Source organism: Alexandromys fortis, unplaced genomic scaffold, assembly GCF_014885135.2.
Source record: "Alexandromys fortis isolate MF-2015 unplaced genomic scaffold, M_Fortis_MF-2015_v1.1 scaffold_227, whole genome shotgun sequence".
NCBI lineage: Eukaryota > Metazoa > Chordata > Mammalia > Rodentia > Cricetidae > Alexandromys > Alexandromys fortis.
This window is the reverse complement of record NW_026068109.1, coordinates 2,108,213-2,130,644: the sequence shown is the minus strand read 5'-3', so window position 1 is coordinate 2,130,644 and position 22,432 is coordinate 2,108,213. Positions and strand designations below refer to the sequence as shown.

The following is a 22,432-nucleotide window of genomic DNA, read 5'->3' as shown; positions in this document are numbered from 1 at the left end:
TCTGTGTTAATAACAATTGGGCCATTTGCATGCTTTTGGGCACGTGTGTGTGTGTGTGTGTGTGTGTGTGTGTGTGTGTGTGTGTGTGTGTGAGCAAGTAGACCAGAGGTTAACCTTGTGTCTTCAGGATGCTCTCCACTTGTGTTTTGAGATAAGTCTCCCACTGAACCTGGAGCTGGCTTACTCACCTAGTATGGCTGGTCAGCTAGCCCCAGAACCTACGTATCTCTGCCCCCCCCCCCAACACTTGGGTTAAGGATGCATGCCATGCTACCGTATCCAGCTTTTAAGTACCTGCCAGGAATTCAAACTCAGATCCTTATTCTGGTGCAGCAAGCATTGTGCCCACCGAGCCATTTTCTCAGCCTTCTCCTTTGTCAACAACAATTAGGCTGGGTATCTTTTCTGAGGAGGGAATACATTTGTGTGTTATAGGTGTGTGTGTTGTCTGGAGGTCAGAGATCAAGCTCAGAGGCCTTCCTCCTTGTTTTTCTGACACAGGGTCTCTCTTTAGCCTTGAACTCACCAGGTGAGCCAGGCTGGCCAGTCAGGGAGCCCTAGGGAACCTCCTGTCTCTTGTGTTCCCAGCACTGGGATTATAAGCATGTATCACTATACCCAGCTTTTGTATATGGATACCAGGGATCAAACTCAGGTCTTCATGTTTCTATGGTAGGCACTTTGCTCACCGAGCTATCTTCTCCCCAGGCAGCTACTGATACGAACCTCAAGCTCGAAGGATGTACAAGACTCTGGAAACTGGTTCCAACTCTTTGTTGGCTATTGAAAAATGTCTGGAGCAGGAAAACTCCACATTTGCCAAATAGGAGCTTGTCTGACCCCCCCCCCCCAGGATAAGATCAGAAAGCATGAAGGGTGTTTTCTCTAAAAAGATGCTCAGTCAGATGATGCCACACATACGTGCTGGGTAGGGAAATTTCTGGTGATTTTTGTTCTTTTTTTTTAAAAAATTATTCATTTACTTATTTAATCCTGATCTCACTATGTATTCCTGGTTGCCCTTGAACTCACTCTGTAGACCAGGCTGGCCTCAGACTCACAGAGATCCAACTGCTGCTGCCTCCTGAATGCCAGGATTAAAGATGTGTGCCACCATGCTGGCACTCTTTTGTTGTTGTTGCTGCTTTGAGTCAGCTTCTCCCTATTTAGCCCAGGCTGGCCTCGAGCTCCTGAGCTCCTGATCCTCTTGCCTCAGGTACTGGGATTACAGGCATGCAATGTCATACCCAGCAAAGGTGACTTAAACAAACAAAAAGACTTCTTTAGCGGCTGAGGTGACGGCTCAGTGTCTGTTACAAAAGCATAAGACCCTGAATTGAGATCTGCAGCACCCTAGTAAGAAGCCACAAGCTTCTAGTCTCAGCGCTTGGAAGATGAAGTCAAGAGGATCCCTGGGGGCTATTCTCCCTGAATTAGAGAGCTCCAAATTCAGTGAGAGACGCTACCTCAAAAAAATTAGGTGAAGAATGATTGAGGCAGACTCCTAACATTTTTCTCTGGCCTCCACACGAATGGGTACCCATATATACACATAGACATTACACACATACACAAATAAATATGAAATAAATGAGTAAATAAACCTTCCTTAAGCATATCAGGTTCCTTGAAAATAATCTCAGGAAGACTAGTTTAAGGATATGAAACTATTGTTAGTGATTTTGAATTTATTCTGTTTTATTATAAAGAGGAATCAAATATAAATCAATGACCAGAGGCTCTCTTTAGTCTTCAGACTATGGTGGTGAAGGGAGGGTCCTCCTGGCTCATTCTAGAAGACACATTCTCAGCTGTTTGCCACAGTAGACACGGGAAGAAGGGGGATCAGTGCTGTCCCAGGGGTGGTGCAGGATGAAGCATTGACTGGTTCCCTGTGTACTCCTTTAAGACCAAACATGGACACGGATCCTGGGCCCAGAAATAGACCCTTGCCCCAGAGAGCCTTGGAATTCTGCAGGGTCATCTCAAGGAAGCGAGAGCCAAAGGAGGCGACTTTTGGAACCCTCTGTGCTGGCTTTGAAGTGGAGGCCTAGGACAGGCTGTTCTGAGCAGAAGGCTCCTAAATTATGGCAGAGACAAGTCTGGGATGCAGACAAGGACTTTTGCACTGCCAGAGAGTTTGAAAAAGGTCTCTGTTCCAAGTCTCCTAGGGGTTTCCCAGGGAGTGTGTGTTCTAGAAGACCCCAGACTTGGTCACCAAGCCTGCTGTAGACCAGTTTGCCTGGGTGTACAGCCCTTCCTACTCCACTTCTCTGCCCCTTCTCCCCACTCCCTCTCTGCTTTTGCTTGATTCTGTTCTGTTTGGGACATAGCCTCATGTACCCGAGGGTTGCCTCAAACTCAGTGTATAGCTGAAGATGACCGGCCCCACAGGAAGACTTGGGTAGAACTGAACAGAGGATGTGACACACTCTCACGCCCCAGACAGATGTGACCATGAAAACAAGGACTCAATCTAGTACAGGACTTAGGACCAATACCCATCCTCAATCCCTGGTCATCTTCGTGTTCTAAGGAACATTCTTAAACCTCTGTGAGTCCAGTCATGCTATGTGTGACACAAGCAAGCCTAAGAGTGACTGTGTTGTGGAATTTTTGATGGAGTAGATGGAACTAGGATATTGTGCTAGGCAGGGGCTCTACCACTGAGCCACACCCCAGCCCCTCACTGGGGGATTCTAGGCAGGGGCTCTACCCCTGAGCCACACCCCAGCCCCTCACTGGGGGATTCTAGGCAGGGGCTCTACCACTGAGCCACACCCCAGCCCCTCACTGGGGGATTCTAGGCAGGGGCTCTACCACTGAGCCATACCCCAGGCCTCACTGGGGGATTCTAGGCAGGTGCTCTACCACTGAGCCACACCCCAGGCCTCACTGGGGGATTCTAGGCAGGTGCTCTACCACTGAGCCACGCCCCAGCCCCTCACTGGGGGATTCTAGACTGTTTGTCTTATTGAAGGCTGAGAAACCTCAGGAGAAGGGCAGCATTGTATATGACCCGACTTTTTAGGATGATGCTCTGAGAAGCCAGTCAGAGGAGGAAAATCAATTCCGCCTCATCCACCTTCTCAGTCTCATTTTTTACTCTGTGGATGACATGTCGACTCAGGTAACCTCAAGTGACAGAAGCCAGGCCATCACTGCCATCCCCACCCATGAAGTTAAGTCTCTACACCCTTGAATTTCTGTTCTCTTGAGCACTAACAGAGGAAGGGGCCTTCTCATCTCTTCCTAGGACTATATGAAATGCCTTGTAATGAACTCTCGGGTTCCCCTGGATTCCTAACACTGCACTCTCTTTTGTTTTGTTTTTCAAGACAGGGTTTCTTTGTGTAGCCCTGGCTCTCCTGGTACTCGCTCTGCCTCTGCCTCCTGTGTGCTAGGTTTAAAGGCATGCCCCTCCTCCCGCCCCCAGCTGTCACACTGCACTCTGGTTACAGATCATAAGGTCCCAGCAGATCATAAGGTCTGAGAGACTCAGGGAGGTCCCCTCCCTCATCCTCAGTGCCAGCATTTTCATTAGAGAAGACTGGGCTAATGCAAGGGCAAGCAAATCCTCCATGCTGGGTAAGCAGAAAATTCTCCCCCTGGGCACTTCCTTCAGTTGCAAGCATCCTACCACTGAGCTACACCCCAGCTCCTCACTGGGGGATTCTAGGCAGGAGCTCTGCCACTGAGCCACACCCCAGCCCTCACTGGGGGATTCTAGGTAGGTGCTCTAGCACTGAGCCACACCCCAGCCCCTCACAGGGGAATCCAAGCTTCCTTTTTTATTTTTTCTCATTATGTTACCCAGGCTAGCCTTGAGCTCCCTCTATAACCCAGATAGGCCTTGAACTTGCCATCCTTCTGATTCCCTTTTATCCGAGATGACAGTCATATATCACCAGACTCCGCCCACCTACAACTCTTGCCTAGCCCAGAGCTGGAACATTACTGTCTGTCTTTCTCAGCTTTCCACCTCTCATCTCTCTTAAGGAATTTGCAGCAACCTGTGCAGAACTGGGTCCATCGAGTTTCTGTTTTACAGACATCAGTGTTTGCGTGCAGGGTCATCCATATAGGCATATGCACATGTGTGTGCTGTGCGAGCATAGATGTTTGTGTGCTCATGTGAAAATGCACATGGAGGCCAGAGGACAACTGTTCCTCAGGAGCTGTCCACCTTGTTTTTTGACACCAAATAGGTTAAGCTGCCTAGACACTGAGCCCAAGGATCCACCTGTCTCTGCATTTCCAGTACTGGGGTTTCAAGAACATGCTACCATGCCCAGCTTTTTTGGCAGGGGTTCTGGGACTCGAACTCAATTGCTCAAGCTTGACTGAGTCATTTCCCCAGGCTGTGTTCATTCATTCTCTGTCTTTCTCCCTCTCCCCACACTCTTCTGTTCTGTTTTTCATCCTTAAGAGTTTATCCAAGGGCTTTCAATGCTGAATATGCACGTCACCTCCACAGGACTCACTTGAACACGAGAATCACCAGAGAGACACATGCTTCCCACCCTCACACAAACCAAGCATTCTCTGGACCTGAACCATTTGGACCACAAAGCTCCCCAGCTGTTCTCAATATGCATCCGGAGGCCCAGCTACCATCACTTTGGTTGCAAACAGGTCTGCAGGGGAGGATGAGCAGCCTCAAAACACCTGCTCACTACTGAGAGCATTTAAGGCTACCCCTGGGACCAAATGCAGCAGTTCTCTGGATGGGACTGGTCAGGCTCACAAACCCATAGGTGATCTCTAGGTGAGTACAGAAGAAGGGTGGCTTGGACTCTGCTTGTGGGTGTTGGGGCACTCGCTGGCCTCTTCTGCCTGGGTTCTGACTCTTCTTCCTGTAGCAGGCTATGAAACTGTCTGGGCTCTTGGGATGCTCTTGCCAAGCTTGGGCCTAAGGGGCTACCTTGAGAAGGCTCTGGTTGCTGCATCACCTGGTTGAAGTTAGCTGTGGCTTATGACATTGTAACTCTGAGACTGTCTCTTTGACAGCTAAGGAGGAAGCAGCAACTGCTGGGTTTATGTCTACTCTGCTAAGCCTAGATATTAACTGTTGTATATAGGCAGGGTTATTTACTTCATTATAACATAAGCTTTTTGTTTTAGACAGGTTTGCCCAGCTATGGGCTAATATGCTTTAGGACATGCTGAGATAGGCAAGACTAATGTTCAACAAGTTAACTATACTACATGCATTTTTTCCCCCTTTAGAGGCAGTGTCTCCCTAGGTAGCTCAGGCTGGCTTCATACTCCCAATTCTCCTGCCTCAGCTTCAGGAGTGCTGAGATTTGAGGCCCGGGCTGGCTTCCAGGGCATTTTAATTTTAGTTACGATGTTTTAAATTATTTTGGTGGCTTTATCTGAGTAGAACTTCCAAGCAGTATCCTAGAGTCCTGGTATCCTGCGTCCTGGCTCTCCTGCTGGCTCTCAGTGAGATCACCTGTGGGTTTGTGGGCCTGACCATTCCCATCCAGAACAGGAGGCTTAATCACCCAAGTAGAGGGCCTGGCTGCCTGCCCACTTGTGAGTTCCCAGGCAGCCCAGATAGCCTTGTGTGTGTTTCCTGGTGTTGAACATGGTGCCGGAACTCTGGTGCCACTGTGTCTGGCTGGAAGAAACCTCATAAGGGGGTGAAGGAATGATGATGGCGTTCCATGGTAGTTTCCCAACCCCCTATTGTCCTAAATTGCCTCTGCTTCAGGTGACCTCAGAAAGCAGGTGGGTAACCCTTATGCCAAAGGTCACTGGCACCCCTCTAAGGGAATAAGCCTTTCCCAGTTCAATCCAATTCATGGTTTTAGTGTAAATCCTACCAGGAGGGAAGTGGATGTTAGTGATGCAGAGGTAAGGGTTTCAACCACTGTTCTAGGTACAGATGAAGAGAGAAGACGTGACACAGATCAGTGTGTCTGCCCAAGACTTGTGTGTGTGAAGTGGTGGGGCATAGACATGCAGAGGTAGATGACCTGCAGAAGTTGGTTCTCACCTTCCACCATGTGGGTCCTGGGGTTCAAACTGAAGTGGTTACTTGCTACCAAGTTGACTTGATAGCAACTGCCTTTACCCCCCATCGTTTATCGTTTTCTATCCATCCATCCTTCCTTTTCCTTCCTCCTTCCTTCCTCTTTCTTTTTTTTTCTTTTCTTTTCTTTTTTTCTGAGACAGGATTTCTCTGTGTAGGCTTGGCTGTCCTGGAACTAGCTCTGTATTCTAGGCTCACCTCCAACTCAACAGAGATCTGCCTGCCTCTGCCTCCTGAGTGCTGGGATTAAAGGCCTGTGCCACCATTGCCCAGGCTCTTTTTATTGTTTTAATATTTTATTTTTATTATTTTACATTCTGTGCTGTGTATGTGGGGTGTGCATATGAGGGCAGCTACCAGCAGAGGTCAGAAGATGGCGTTGGACCTCCTGGGGCTGGTGTTTTAGGTTGGGAGGCACCACATGTGGGTATCAGGAATAGAGCTCCTGTTCTCAGCATGATCAGCGTACCCTCAACTGCTGAGCTATCTCTCCAGCCCAACTTCTTCTGTTTTCCTTCCTTTCTTTCCTTTCTTCCTTTCTTTCTTTCTTTCTTTCTTTCTTTCTTTCTTTCTTTCTTTCCTTTCTTTCCTTTCTTTCCTTGTTTTTGTTTTGTTTTTCAAGACAGGGTTTCTCTCTGTAGTCCTGGCTGTCCCGGAACTTCCTCAAACTCATGAGATCTGCTTGCCTCTGCCTCCCTAGAGCTGGAATTAAAGGTTTGCACCACCTCTGTTTGGCCCAAGTTCTTCTTTTTAAAACATTGGTTCTCAACATGTGTGTTGGAACCCCTTTGAGGTCACATGTTAGATACCTGCATATCAGTTATTTACATTATGATTCATAACAGTAGCAAAATTAGTTATGAAGTAGCAACAAAAATAATTTTATGGCCAGGTGGTGGTGGCATGAACATTTAATCCCAGAACTGGGGAGGCAGAGACAGGAGGATCTCTGAGTTTGAGGCCAGGCTCCAAAGCGACAGTGAAACTTGTCCCAAAAATAGATAGATAGATAGATAGATAGATAGATAGATAGATAGATAGATAGATAGATTTATGGTTGAGATTATCACAACACGAGAAACTATATTAAAGGGCTGCAGCATTAGGAAGGTTGAGAACCACTGTTTGAAAGTAATTTTTATTACGTTCATTTATGTGTACGCACAAGTGTTTGGCAGTCAGAGGACAACTTGTAGGCGTCGGTTCCCTCACATGGTTTCTGGTGAATCAAACTCCGCCTTTACCCACTGAGCCACTAACTGCTCTGGGATCTGTTCTTACATGAGCATGTGAACAGGGCTGGGAACCTACAGAGTGAACGTGAGATGGGAGGGGGCGTGAGGATGTTGGAAGTCAACGCTCTTCCTTCTCTCCTTAGCTTTATGTGTATGGGTATCTTGCCTGCATGAATGTCTGTGCCGGTGCCTATGGAGGCCAGAAGAAGGGGCTGGGTCCCTTGGAACTGGAGTCACAGAGGATTGTGAGCGGTTATGTGACTCAAACCTAGAGGAGCTGTGCCATGCTCCAGCATGTCTCAAAGTCTGCACTGCAGATGCTCCTACCTTGTGTGGATTTGGTACTCTTGTCAATTTTATGATTTTATTTTGCAGTGGCACAGGAGCATCACACATTCAGGAGAACTGCTCTTGTAATATTGATCTTTAATTAGATGAACAGTATTTGATACAATGCTCTTTTTATTTATTTTTAATTTGGTTTTTCTCTACAGGGTTTTTCTGTGTTGCCCTGGCTGTTCTGGAACTTGCTCAGTAGACCAGGCTATCCTTGAATTTACAGAGATCTGCCTGCTTCTGCTTCCCCAGTGCTGAGATTAAAGGTATGGGCCACTACTGCTGGATACAATGTTCTCTTTTAAAAAATTAATTTTGTGTGGGTGTGGGTGTGCAATCGCACTCAAGCACACACATGATGGGTGGGGAGGAAATGTGTATGCCACAGTGTGAGGGCAGAGGGCAGAGGACAATTTTATGGAGTTGGTTGTCTCCATTTACCTTTATTTAGGTTCTGGGGATGGGACTCAGGTCAGCAGGTTTGGATGGTAAGAGCCCTTATTATGCTGAGGAGTATCATTGCTTGCTCCCAATATCTAATTCTTTATGTAAAAATAAACAAAAACTGGGCAGTGGCGGCGCACTCCTTTAATCCCAGCACTTGGGAAGCAGAGGCAGGTCTATAAGCTACAGAGAAACCCTGTCTCAAAAACAACAAAGATAGATAGATAGATAGATAGATAGATAGATAGATAGATAGAGAGATAGATAGATAAGGAAACAAATGCATCTATCTCTCTAGCAGGCAACCTTGCTCCTGTCTTTAATAGTAGAATTTTACATACACCTTTGGGAGAAGGTTGAAACAGGGTCTCACTGCAGGGCTGGCCTGGAGTTCTCTAAACAGAGTGAGCTGACCTCAAGGAATCCTTCTGCTTCTGCCCTCCAAATGCTGGCATTCCAGGTGTGCACCATTATGCCTGGCTTAGAAAATTAAAGTTCTTAGCCAAGTGTAGTAGCTCCTGCCTATAACTTGGGGATCTGAAGGCTGAGGCAGAAGGCCAGCCTAGACTACATAGTGTCTCAAAAGACTTTAAGTAAGTTGATGATTTGTTATACACAAATAACAAATGTGTATAACTTTTTTTAGATGAGAAAGGGGGAGAGAGGGAGAGGGAAAGAGCAGAGGGGAAGAGAGTGGGAATGGGCATCTATTCCCACATGTGGAGGTCAGAGGACAACTTTCAGGTGCGCGTTCTCTTCTTCCACTGTGTGCTCTGGGCATGGTACTCGGGCCACTAGGTTTGCCCTTGTCCAACATACACTTTACCTGCCGAGCTCCTCGCTGGCCCTGATTTATATACCTAATAGGGTCACAGAAAAATTTCTTGGGTGAGTCGTGTGTGCTTGGTGGTGAGCCATGTGTGATGTCAAGCAATGTGTGTTCTTGAGCTGTGCATGATAGTAGCAGTTCATACATGTAATTCCAGCACTTGGGAGGTGGATGAGGATCAGGGGTTCAAGGCCACCTTAGCTGTATTGTAAATCTGAGGGCAGCCTTAACAACATAAGATCCTATCTCAAAACCAAAACAAACAAAACAAAAATCTTGGGTGAAAGGGGTCAAAGTGGGAAAAGTTTACATGCCCCGTCCTCCACCAGGTAGAGGAAACTAATTACAGCTTAGTGGTGGGTGAGGCTGAAGGTGGTTGTGACCCAGTGAGTGGGTGGATTGGCATGGGAGGAAAGGGCAGCTTCCTGTTGAGTCTGACTGGCCTCCTTTTTCCATACAAGTGTCCTTGCACACTGCCCATAGAGGACTCTGTGTTTTCTGCCCAGCTTACCTCTATTACCAGTGACTCAGTTCAACCCAAGCTGTGTGTTGTATTTTTTTTGAGACAGTCTCACATAGCCTAGGCTGGCCTCAACTTCCCTATGTAACCACAGATAGTCTAGAAAAATTTTTGGAAAAAATTTGTATTTATTTCCTTTTATGTAGATGAATGTTTTGCTTGTGTGTGTATATATATATGCACCAGGTGCATGACTGGTGCCTGAGGAAGCCAGAAGGCAGCCCTGGATCCCCTGGAACTGGAGTTAATGGGTGGTTGTGAGCCACTATCTGGATGTTGGAAATCAAACTCACATCCATCCCTCTATAAGAACGGCAAGTGCTCTTAACCACTGAGCCCTTTCTCCAGCCCCAAGACCTGAATTATTGATCCTTCCGCCTCCACCCCTGAATACTGTGATTACAGGTGTGCACAGCCACATTCAGTTTGTACAATACTAGGGATGGAGCAGCGTTTTGTGTGTGCTAGGTAAGTTCTCTACCAACTGAGCTATAGCCCAGCCTACTTTGTAAGGGTTTACTGTAGCGAGGCCAGGACTAAATTCCTGCAGTGTTCCCATAGTAACCATGGCTTGTTGATAGAGTACATGCACCACCTTGGTGCCCAACTACTCGAGTTTGCTCTCTGTCCCATAGTAACTGATGACTTGAACATAGTGGTGTGCATACTGGGCAATGCTGATCTCTTTGCTAAATTTCCTACCAATAGGTGCTTTCTTTCCTCCAGTCAGCATGCCTACCTTAGAAGCTCCCGAAGAGAGGCTGAAAAAGTTTAAGTACTGCGGCAAAGATATGTCTGTGAGTATAAACTGAGAAGCAATAGAAGCAATAACAAGGGACTACAGTGGAAGTGCCTCGTTGACGAGGTGTGAGCTGGGTGTAATGCCACACACTTGTTATTTCGATACAGGCTGAGGCAGGAGGATTTTAGGGTTTGAGACCAGCCTGGGATACACAGTAGAAGGGAAAGCCCATTTTCCAAAAACAAAAAACCAAACAGAATAACATGTCAATGAGATGGCTACAAAAGCCTTGCAAACCAGATGGCCTGAGTTCCATCCAGGAATCCAGAGAGTGGAAGGGGAGAACTGGCTCCTGCAAGTTGTCCTCTGACCTCCACATACATAATAAGTAAAATTAAACTTACAAAACAAGAGGCTTGGAGAGATAGCAGAGTGGTTAAGATCACTGTCTGTTCTTCAAGAGGACCCAGGTTCAATTCTTGACACCTACATGGTGGCTCATAATGGTATGTAGCGCCAGTCTGAGATCTAGCACCATCTTCTGGCCTCTGCAGGAACCACACACACACACACACACACACACACACACACACACAGTGCACGGCCATACATGCAAGCAAAACACCTGTAAAAAGTTAAAAAAAAAAAAACCCTAATGGAGTAAAGTCCTGCTTCTCCAGCAACCTGGGTATATCAACTCCAATTATTTGTCTTCATTAGGCAAGGCGGCAGCAGAGGATTGCCACCAACTTGCAACTCCGAAAGGCCAAGAAAGATGAGCAGGTCTTAAAAAGAAGAAATATCAGCCAGTTCTCCAACTTGATGGTTTCTCAAGCATCAGTCAAAGAGGTGTGTTAGAACTCAATGCGAAGGCCATCCTGTATAGGATATATATAGCCTTGGCTAGTATCTCTAGATGAGAAGGCTTAATAGAGTCAGAGCTTGTTGTTTAATTCAAAGAAAGGAATAGGATGGGGGTGTGGCTTAGTAGAGCACCTACCTGGAATTCCCCAGTGAGGGGCTGGGGTGTGGCTCAGTGGTAGAGCCCCTGCCTAGAATCCCCCAGTGAGGGGCTGGGGTGTGGCTCAGTGGTAGAACCCCTGCCTAGATTCCCCCAGTGAGGGGCTGGGGTGTGGCTCAGTGGTAGAGCACCTGCCTAGGATCTCCCATTGATAGTGAGTGGAGGGATCTGAACTCAAGGTCTTGTGTTTGCTTTGCAAGTGTTTTACTCACTGATCCTTAGCTCTAGGTTTTCTCTCTTGTCTGTTTTGGTGGTGTATTGCTCGAAATTACCTATTTTACCTGCATTATTTAACTTGTTGGATTCTGGTTTTTTTTTTGTTTGTTTGTTTGTTTGCTTGCTTTCCCTTTGGCTTGATATCTATCTATTTATTTATTTAATTTATTTTGTATTTTGGGACACAGGGTTTCTCTGTGTAGCCCTGACTGTTCTGGAATTTACTTTGTAGGCCAGGCTGGTCTTGAATTCACAGAGATCTGTCTGCTTCTGCCTCCTGAGTGCTGGCAGTTAAGGTGTGCACTTGACTTTATTTTTATAAGTGTAGAATCAATCTCATTACTTTTTTTCTGACCTTACTGGCCTGGGGTCTCTCTCGATCCTTCTGGCTTTCACAAGGCTTGAGATCTGCTGGCCCCTTCTGTTTTCCCAGTCTCTGAACCTGGTGCTCATCGTTCCCTTCTCCCGCATGCTTTGCTCTTCTTGGTTCTCTCGTTTACAGAAGAAGGAAACTTTGAACCTTCCCTGGCTTTCCCCCGTACATTTACTCCTCCTTGTCTGTCTTCCGGCTTCCTCCCTTTCTCCTCTTTTATTCCCCCTTCTCTCCTTCCTTCCCCTTCTCTCTCTTTCCCTTCTTCCCAACCTTTGTCTATCCTTCCTCTTTTTCCTCCCCCTTCTCCCTTTCTCTTTTCCCCCCCCTCTATTTCCCTACTTTGCCCCTCCACATTTTCTGTCCTCTGGAAATTGAACCCCAGGCCTTGTGCTTCCTGGGCAAGCACGCAATCACTGTGTTACACCTCAGCCCTTCACTGGCATTTTCTTTCTTTTATTAAAGATTTGTTTATTTATTGTATATACAATGTTCCTCCTGCATGTACACCTCCATGACAGAAGAGGGCACCAGATCTCATTACAGATGGTTTTGAGCCACCATGTGGTTGCTGGGAATTGAACTCAGAACCTATGGAAGAACTGCTAGTGCTCTTAACCTCTGAGCCATCTCTCCAGCCTAGCATTTTCTTATTACCTGTGATAAATAGATGCTTACGGGGCTGGAGAGGTGGCTTAGTGGTATGAGCACAGGCTGGCTATTTATTTGGAGGACCCAAGTGTAATTTTAGCACCCACATGGTGGTTCATAACCATCAGTAACTTCAGATGCAGGAGGATTCAAAGCTCTTTTTGCCCTCCATGGCAGTGAATACAGGGTACACAGACATACATGCTGTCAGCCACCTCCTCCCCACAAAATAGCAACAAAACCCCTTCTGCACTCATATGAATAAAATCTTAAAGTGCTAGGTGGGCGAAGAACTGGCACAAAAGTTAAGAGTACTTGATGATTTCACAAAAGATCTAAGTTTGGTTCCTGGTAACCATGTCAGCCAGGTTAAACCCACCAGTAATTTCAGCTTCAGGGAGTTAGATGTCTCTAGCCTCTTTGGGAACCTGCTATTATATGTGTGCACATGCGTGCAGGCACATGCACACGTGCACACACACAAACACACACGTACAATTTTTTTAGGAAGATGCCGAGTGTAACAGGATCACCCTGTCGTAAGTAAGGAAAATGTCCCACTTTGACCTCTTACCTATGGGTAGCAAATATCCCTCCCTGCCTCAGGATAGAGGTGGGAGCACCATGGACATCTGGTCACGTCAGGTGGATGACTAAGCTAGGTGATGCTTATACTTCCCTTATTTTTATTACATTTATTTTATATTCTCTCTCTCTCTCTCTCTCTCCCTCCCTCCCTCCCTCCCTCCCCCTCTCTCCCTCTCTCTCTCTCTCTCTCTGTGTGTGTAGCCATGTGTACACACTGATGCCGGGACAATTGACGAGAGTCAGCTTTCTTCACTTAGTAGGTTCTGGGTATCAAACTCAGGTCGTCAGACCTGGCAGCAAAGCCTTTACTCTCTGAGCCATTTGTTGGCCATGTGCTTTCTTTTGACCTGAATATGTTTTGTTTTGTTTTGTTTCCTAGCAGGCCAGCCTTACTCTGGAAGACATAATCAAAGGTGTGAATAGCTCAGATCCAATGCTGTGTCTCATGGCCACCCAGGCTGCCAGGTATCCCCATGCAGACTTCTGGTATTTGTAGTTTTATAGCCAGAAATGAGCTCCAGTAGCCTGTTGGATTTACTGGCTTTTGGCAAAATGCCCATACAATGCAGAAAAAGGCTACTTCTTCCAAAAGCAGAAGGTGATTACTATGCTTCTTCGTCCTTGAGGGCAACTTAAGAAATGCAGTGTGTTGTCAGAGATGGATTGCTTAATTTACATTGGTCTCTGCAGGGACTTTAGCTCACAGATAATACCTGAAGGGCAAGATGTTGCTTTGGGACTACTGCAAAGTGTTGCAGAATTAACAATGGCCCTATTCAGCTCTGTATCTGATGGCTAAGGCTTGGGGTTTTAGTTTAGAAGTAGAGCACCTGCCTAGAATCCCCCAGTGAGGGGATGGGGTGTGACTCAGTGGTAGAGCCCCTGCCTAGAATTCCCCAGGGAGGGACTGGGGTGTGGCTCAGTGATAGGGACCTTGACTAGAATCCCCCAGGGAGGGACTGGGGTGTGGCTCAGTGGTAGAGCACCTGCTTAGAATCCTCCAGTGAGGGGCTGGGGTGTGACTCAGTGGTAGAAACTTGTCTAAGATTCCCCAATGAGGTGTTAGGGGTATGGCTTATGGAAGAACACCTGCCTAGCATGTATGTGGCCCTGGGTTCATCTTGTAGTATTTAAAAAACACATAGTAGGCTGGGCAGTGGTGGTGTATGCCTTTAGTCCCAGCACTCAGGAGGAAGAGGCAGGTGGATCTCTGTGAGTTCTAGGCCAGCCTGGTCTACAAGAGCTAGTTCCAGTACAGGCTCCAAAGCTACAGAGAAACCCTGTCTCAAAAAAAAAAAAAAAAAGAAAAGAAAAGAAAAGAAAAAAAAAGAAAGAAACATAGTTAGGAATGCAATGCTAAGAGCACCTTAAAAAGCGGTTTCTCTGCACACACGCCTTCTCCGCACACACGCCTGTGACTCTCCTCACTCTCTGCCCCACTGCACAGGAAAATGCTGTCGCAGGAGAAGAACCCTCCTCTAAAACTGGTTATCGAGGCAGGGCTCATCCCCAAGCTGGTAGAGTTCCTGAAGGCGGCACCTCTCCCCGTTCTGCAGTTCGAGGCGGCGTGGGCTCTCACCAACATTGCCTCAGGAACTTCAGAGCAGACCCGAGCTGTTGTAGAAGGGGGTGCCATTCATCCCTTGATTGAACTCTTGTCTTCCTCCCACCTGGCCGTGTGTGAGCAGGCAGTGTGGGCACTTGGTAATATAGCCGGTAAGACACTTTTCTTGGTGGACATGCTGGGGGGGGGGACATGTTGGGGGGCGGACTTCTCTGTTACGCTCGATGTCTTGGCACCCATCCTCACGCCATGTTGAATACCTTGTGCCGGGAAATGAGTGCGTTCAAAACCCAGAACCAGGGTCAGAGGCTGAGAGTGGAGGCAGAATGGGTGACGCAGCAGAAACCTAAGTGAGAAGCTGCCTAGAAATGTCTCCTGAGCCCAGGTCCTACAGCCTCAGGCCTTAATAGCTTCTGGAGCAAAGATAAGTCTCAGAGGTAAGTGCAGTGGTGCTTGACTATAATTCTAACACACCTGTCTTCCTGGCTCCACCTCCCAAGTGTCATTATTTGAGGTCAGCCTGGGGTCCGGGAGACACTGACTGAAGTTACAGCAAGGGTTAGGAACAAGAATGAGGACCAGGTTTGGTCCCCAACCGGTACGGTGGCTTGTTTATAATCCCAACTCTAGAGGAGTGGAGACAGGTTGATCCCTGGGGTTTGCTTGCAGCTACTCCAGATAAATCAGTGAACTCCTGGTTCAGTAAGAGATCACATCTAGAAGGAAAAAAAAAAACGAAGAGTGATTAAGGAAGACACTAAGACACTCAACATTGACCTCTGGCTTCTATCAGTATGCACACACACACACACACACACACACACACACACAAATATGAAACAAACACAAACCCAGGCATAGTGATACAAGTTTATAATCCCAGCACTTAGCAGACAAGTGGCAGTATCATTCTGAGTTAAAGGCCAACCTGGTCTACCAAATGAGTTCCAGGTCAGCCAGGTAAATGGCAAGGCCCTGTATCAAAAAATGAGAAGTTAAGAGCAAAGTAGTCTGGGAAAAATAGCATTGTAGAGCCCAAGGTTCCATCATCATCACATAAGCCAGAAATAGTGGTTTCTGTCTAAACCCCAGCACTTAGGAGGTAAGGACGGGAGGGTCGGAAGTTCAAGGTTATTCTTTACAGCCAGTTTGAGGCTAACCTGGCCTACATGAGACCCTGTCTCAAAATGAAATAAAAGTAAGCCCATGGCCCATGCAGTATGGATTTAATCTTACACAATCCAGGGCCACAGAAACCTGTATCATCTGTAAAACTCACTAAGGTAGGCGTCTGTGTGCGCGCGTGCGCGTGTGCGCGCGTGTGCGTGTGCGTGCGCGTGTGCGTGCGTGCGCGTGTGCGTGCGTGCATGTGTGCGTGCGTGCATGTGTGTGCATGCATGTGTGTGTGCATGCATGTGTGTGTGCATGCATGTGTGTGTGCATGCATGTGTGTGTGCATGCATGTGTGTGCATGCATGTGTGTGCGCATGTGTAGGTACAAAGATGCAGATAACATACATGTGGAGAGATGGAGAGACAGAGCTTCCTTAGCTTGGTATGAGATGTTTTCCCCGAAAAGCCCAGTGTGGCCTGGGAAAACACAGGAAGGGAGTGAGTTCTAAAGAGTTGGAGACCCCAGATTCCTGGAAAAACAATTACAAATGTCATCTGGGGGAGAGCTCAGTTGGGCCCCATGGGATTTTGACAAGTTAAAACAAACCAAGCATTAGTAGTTTTTGAGTTCAGAGAAAACTGAGTCAGCACATAGGTTTCCAGGGACTTTAGAGCCTGAATTGGCCAAGAGAATAGAAAACAACCACTCTGATGGTCTTTTTTTTTTTCTTATTTTAGTTCTGGCTGTTCTGGAATTTGCTCTGTAGACTATACTGGCTTCGAACTCAGAGATCCTCCTGCCTCTGTCTCCTGAGTGCTGGGATTAAAGGTGTGCACCACCACCGCCTAGCAAAACAAGCGCTTTGAAAATGCTTCAGTAAGGCTCACATCTAAAACAGTGGTGGGGATTTTTCCAATGCGTCAACAGAAGACCGAGCCTTAGGTATGACTTAAGTTTTTTCCAGTTAGTGGCACAAACCGAGACTTCTTGGTGTCTCATCCAAACACTAGGGATGAGGATATGTAGCTTGCTTGGTAGGGTGTTTGCTTAGCATGCAGGAAACTCTGGGTTTCATCCTAGGACTATAAAAAGCTGAGCATGTTGGTGCACATCTCTGATCCCAGCCCTTGGAAGGTGGAGGCAGGAGGAGCAGGAGTTAAGGACACCCTTGACCAAGCACTGAATTTGAGGCTAACCAGGACAGCTGGAACTACATAGTGAGACCCTGCCTCAAAGAACAAATGGGTTGGAGAGAGAGTTCTGTTAGTTCAAGAGCACTAGCTGGTCCTGCAGAAGATCTGGGCTCACTTTCCAGCACCCATGTGGCAGCTCAGGGTCACCTGTAACTACAGTTCTAGGGGGTCGGATACCCTCTTCTCGCCTCCTCAGGTACCAGGCACACACATGGCACATATGCATATATGCAGGCAAAACACACCCATATAATAAAAATAAATTTGAATATGAAAAAGTTGGTTTATTAAGGACCAGAAAGATGACTCAGTGGGCAAAAGGTACCTGTCACCAAGCCTGATGACCTGCCTGGGTTCTAGCCTCAAATCCTACATTATAAAAAGACAGAAATGACTTTTACAAAATGTTCTCTTTACCTCCCTATGTACACTGGTTTGAGCACACAAACATATACACACACATGCATACCTACACACATATTCACACACTTGTATGTACACACACATGCACACATATTTAAAAATAGTTTATATATTAAAGGCTAGGTAAGGTTGATGCAGGACAGTAAGGAGTTGAAGACCAATCTAGACTTCATGGTGAGTTTGAGGCAAGTACCTGATATATAACAAGACACTAGCTTACAAAAACAAAGCAAAACAAAACACCACACACAACAAAAATCCCCCCAAACAAGCAAGCAAAAAAAAAAATTGGCCAGACATGAAGGGGCATATTTTTAATTGCAACACTTGGGAGGCAGAGTCAAGTGGATCTTAGGTCATCGGGCTTAGCTGTAAGTGCCTTTTCCACTGAGCCATTGAACTGGATTAGGAATAAATTTTTAAAAAGGTTTTCTTGTATGTATATCTATGTCTGTGTATCAGTGTGTGCATGTGAATACAGGTACCCAGTGAGGCCAAAAGAGAGTCAGATCTTCCTGGAGTTGGCGTTATAGGCGATTGTGAGCTGTCTGCCGAGGTGCTGGAAACCAAATTCATGCACAATAAGAACTGTATACACACACACACACACACACACACACACACACACCCTTAACCACTGAGCCATTTCTCCAGCCTCATTAAGAATAAACTTCAAAAGTTAGATACCCAATATTGATTTCTCCTTGAGCACTTTTTGGGGGAGATGTAGCCCAGGCTGGCTTGTAACTCACTATGTAGACTGGGCTGGCCTTGAACTTACAGAGATAACCTGCTTTTGCTTCCTGAATGTTGGGTTCAAAGGTGTGTGCCCAGATCTTTCATCTTATGCTCTCTTCCTCTCGTAGGTGACGGCCCAGAATTCAGAGACAATATCATTTCCAACAATGCCATCCCGAAACTGCTCCATCTTATCTCAACAAACATACCAGTGAGTGTATTTGTTTATCTGTTCAATTACTTAATGGCATTTCATTTATTGTGTGCACACTCGCATGTGCACATATGCAATTGTAGGGTACAATTTTTCTCCTATTATGGAGACCAAGGGATTGAACTCAGGTTGTTCCATTTGGTGACAAGTGTCTCTACCTGCTGAGCCATCTTGCTGGTCCTTGACTTTTTTTTTCTTCCTTTGAGACAGCTCACATGTCAGGCATCATGAACTCTGATCTCTCTCTCATCTTATTAGTGGTCGGATTACAGGTGTACACCACCACACCAAGTTAATGTGGTATTGGGGATGGGACCCAGGGTTTCAATCACACTAGGCAAGCACTCTACTAACTAAGCCACAAGTCAAGCCCAAGAGGACACATTGGACTACTTACAAAGGAACCACCATTCGAGACAGGCTAAAACCTGTCATTGCGTGACCATGAAAAACACTGCCAACGCCCTGGCCTAGAGTGGGAAGAGGCCCTGGGGTCAGACCATTGGACTTCAACTGTTCAACATCACGTAGAAAGCTGGACACAGTGGTATACACAGGTGATCCCAGCACTCAAGCTGTGGCAGGGTTGTAAGTTCAAGGTCAGACTGGGTTTAGAGTGAACCTAAAGGTCAGCCCAGAGCTTCCCTGCCTCATCTGCTCTGATGAATAAGAGTGGGTAGTGGCTGGAAGGTTGTCCACGGGAAACTGGACGTCCAGGGATTGATGGTCTTGAGTTCTGTTTCCACACTGATCACTGGGTCCCTGGGGCAGAATATTTAGGAGAGAAAGTGATGAGATCCAGGGCAGTTCTGAAGAATGATCTCACGAGATCAGAAATATGACTGAGCATGGGGCTCTCTGAGGAGGCTAAGGAAGGAGGGCTGTCAAGAGTCTGAGGCCTGGGCTGACAAAACACTCAGTGGGCAAAGGTGCCTGCCACCAAGCCTGAGGACCCTGAGTTCAACCCTCAGAATCCACATGGTAGAAGGGGAGAACAGACTCCTGCAGGACATCATGGCACATACACACTCACAAACACAAATGCAACAAATTCATATTTGAAACTGCCTGAGCTCTATGGTAAAACCCTGTCTCAAAAGAAGCAAGGAAAGAAAAAGAAGGGAAAGAAGATGGATGTGGCTGGACGTAATAGAGCAGGTCTGGAGTCCTTGCTATTTGGGAGGCTGAGGCAGAAGAATCTCAAGTTCAAGAGCTGCTTGGGCAAACTAACAGCACTGGGTCTCAAAATAAAAAAAGTTAAAAGGTCTAGAGATGGAGCCGGAGAGATGGCTCAGGGGTTAAGAGCTCTCACTGTTCTTCCAGAGTGCTGTGAGACAATGGTTTGTACCCTGTAAAGATTTGTCACTTATATTGGTTTAGTAAAATGCTGATTGGCCAGTAGTCAGGCAGGAAGTATAGGCGGGGCCACCAGAACAGGAAAATTCTGGAAAGAGGAAAGGCTCAGTCTGCAGTCATCACCCAGATGCAGAGGAAGCAAGATGAGAATGTCTTACTGATAAAAGGTACCAAGCCACGTGGCTAACACAGACAAAAATTATGGGTTAATGTAAGATATAAGAGTTAATAAGAAGATTATAAGAAGATTGAGCTAATAGACCAACCAGTTTATAATTAACATAAGCCTCTGTGTGTTTCTTTGTATTGAATGGCTGAGAGACTGGGTGGGATAGAAACCTCTGTCAACACCAGAGGACCTGAATTCAGCTTCTAGCAGGCATATTAGGTAGCTCACAACAGTATAATTTCAATTCCAGGTAATTTGGATATCCTCTTCTGGCTTCCATAGGTACCTATGTTTAAATGACATATATACACACATACATGCACAAATAAAAATAATTTTGAAAAAAGGACCCAGGTAGTGGTGACACATGCCTTTAATATCAGCAGTTGGGAGGCAGAGGCAGGCAGATCTCTGAGTTCATGGCCAGCCTGGTCTACAGCGTGAGTCCAGGGATCCACAGAGAAATCCTGTCTTGAAAAAAACAACAAAACAACAACAACAACAACAAAACAAAGGGAAAAAGGATGCAGCTCAATGGTAGCATGCTTGTTTAGCATACACAGGACCCTGGGCTCAATTGCTAACACCATATAATATTATATGAATTTTTATGGAGGCTAGTAGAGTTACAGATGGCAAGAAGACTAAATAATTCCTGAGTTTGTTTGTGACATAGTCTTCATGTATCCTAGGCTGGCTTTGAACTCTAAGCAACCTGTCAGCCTCAAATTCACAGTCTGTCTGCTTCCACCATGGCTGAGATTATAGATATGTGTATCTGCTCTCAGCTGCTTAATATATTTTTTGGCAGTAAAAATGAGTTCAAGGGCTGGGAGACAGATGGCTCAGTGCATAAAGTACTCACTGTGCAAGTGTGAGGACCTGAGTACAAATCCCAAGAACCCACATAATGCCAGGTTCATTAGCACACACCTGTAATCCTAGTACTTAGACAGTGAAGTGGGAGGTGGAAACAGGAGAATCCCTGGAAGTTTGCGGACTAGCAAGCCTGGTGTGCACAAACCCAAAGAGTGAAACACAGAGACCCTGTCTCAAACAAGGTGAAAATAGAAGATGAGGTTATCTTCTTGACCTCCATATGTGCGTCATGACATAGGCATACGTGCACTTACACACATGGGAACAATGTTAAACCATTAGTCGAGGGGATCGGTGAGAGATGGCTCAGCAGTTAAGAGCACCTGCTGCCCCTGCATAGGACCTGAGTTCAGTTCCCAGCGTCCTTGTCAGGTGGATTGCAACTGCCTGTAACCCCAGCTCCAGGGGGCATAGGATCCATTCTGTCTTCTGGCCTCCGTGAGCATGTGTACACACATGCACATGTACACACATGCTCACACCCAAACACAGACACGTGACTATACACATGATTAAAAATAAAATCTTAAAACAAGCCATATGCTGAGTAGAGTGGGGAAAGACATTGTGAAGAATACAAAGAAACCTTCATAGACTTTCAAATATTTAAACATAAAGCTCATTGTATTTGCCCCGACACATATTACTGCCCGAAATGAGCTCATTTTGATGTTCAAAAGCTTTGGTTTGCGCTAATCAATAGTATTGATTGGGATGGAAAGGGCACTCCAGCATTTACATTTTGTCTCCTTTGCACCCCATCACAGATCACATTTCTTCGGAACATCGCGTGGACTTTGTCCAACCTGTGCCGAAACAAGAATCCCTACCCGTGCGAGCAGGCCGTGCTGCAGATGCTGCCTGCCCTCTCTCAGCTCCTTCAGCATCATGACAACGAAATCCTCTCAGACACCTGTTGGGCCCTGTCCTACCTCACAGAGGGCCACAATGAGCGCATCCATCATGTGGTGTCCACGGGTGTCCTGCCCAGGCTCGTAGAGCTCATGACCAGCTCAGAACTCATTGTCTTGGTAAATGTCTTTGCAAGAGGCTTCAGACTAGAGTGTGTGGGGTTCAGAGTGCTTGCTCAGCATACCCAAAGCCCTGGTTCCATCCCCAGCACCATAGAAACTAGACTGGTAGTTCATGCCTAAATCTTGGCACTGGGAAGATGGAGTCAGGAAAGATAGAATTCAGGGTCATGCTTGGCTGCACAGTGAGTTCAAGGCTAGCCTGGACTATGTGGTATCACGTGTCAAAAGACAAAAACAGATTAGATCCTATGAGTCAAATTCAGCATATTAGGTTCTCATCTCCACTCCTACCCCAGGTCTTCTGTATCATCTCTACTCCCACACCAGGTCTTCTGTATCATCTTCACCTCCTACTTCAGGTCTTCTGTATCGTCTTCACCTCCCACCCCAGGTCTTCCTGTCAACCCTAACCCTTCACCTGAAATCCAGCTTGTTACCAGTAAGCCTCTGCTCTTTGAGACTTTCTCACCAAGCCCTTAGTTAAGCTTCCATCTCAGATCTTAGCAGGAGTTAAAGAACTTAGGTTTTCTCCACCTGAGGAGCAGCAAGTGAACTGCTTATAACTCTACCATCCAGGGATATCTCTTACATCATATTTTCTTACTATTCTACTGATTTTAACTTGAGCAAGTTAGTTTTTCTCTCTTTTCCTCTTCACCCTATCTTTCTTTCTTTCTTTCTTCCTTTCTTTCTTTCTTTCTTTCTTTCTTCTCTCTCTCTCTCTCTCTCTCTCTCTCTCTCTCTCTCTCTCTCTCT

The 22,432-nt window shown here is 46.4% G+C and overlaps 1 protein-coding gene across 1 annotated transcript in view; it reads left to right on the top strand.

Annotated features, from left to right (window-relative positions):
• Positions 1-4,744: 4,744 nt before the first annotated feature.
• The window catches only part of Kpna7 (karyopherin subunit alpha 7), a 30,059-nt gene continuing 12,371 nt past the window's right edge, over positions 4,745-22,432 (top strand). The window contains exons 1-8 of the mRNA XM_050124409.1: positions 4,745-4,768; positions 7,770-7,877; positions 10,113-10,201; positions 10,867-10,995; positions 13,372-13,457; positions 14,440-14,708; positions 18,153-18,235; positions 21,410-21,673. Coding sequence (XP_049980366.1) covers positions 10,136-10,201; positions 10,867-10,995; positions 13,372-13,457; positions 14,440-14,708; positions 18,153-18,235; positions 21,410-21,673 — 897 coding nt within the window. The 5' untranslated portion in view covers positions 4,745-4,768; positions 7,770-7,877; positions 10,113-10,135. The remainder of the gene's footprint in view (positions 4,769-7,769; positions 7,878-10,112; positions 10,202-10,866; positions 10,996-13,371; positions 13,458-14,439; positions 14,709-18,152; positions 18,236-21,409; positions 21,674-22,432) is intronic.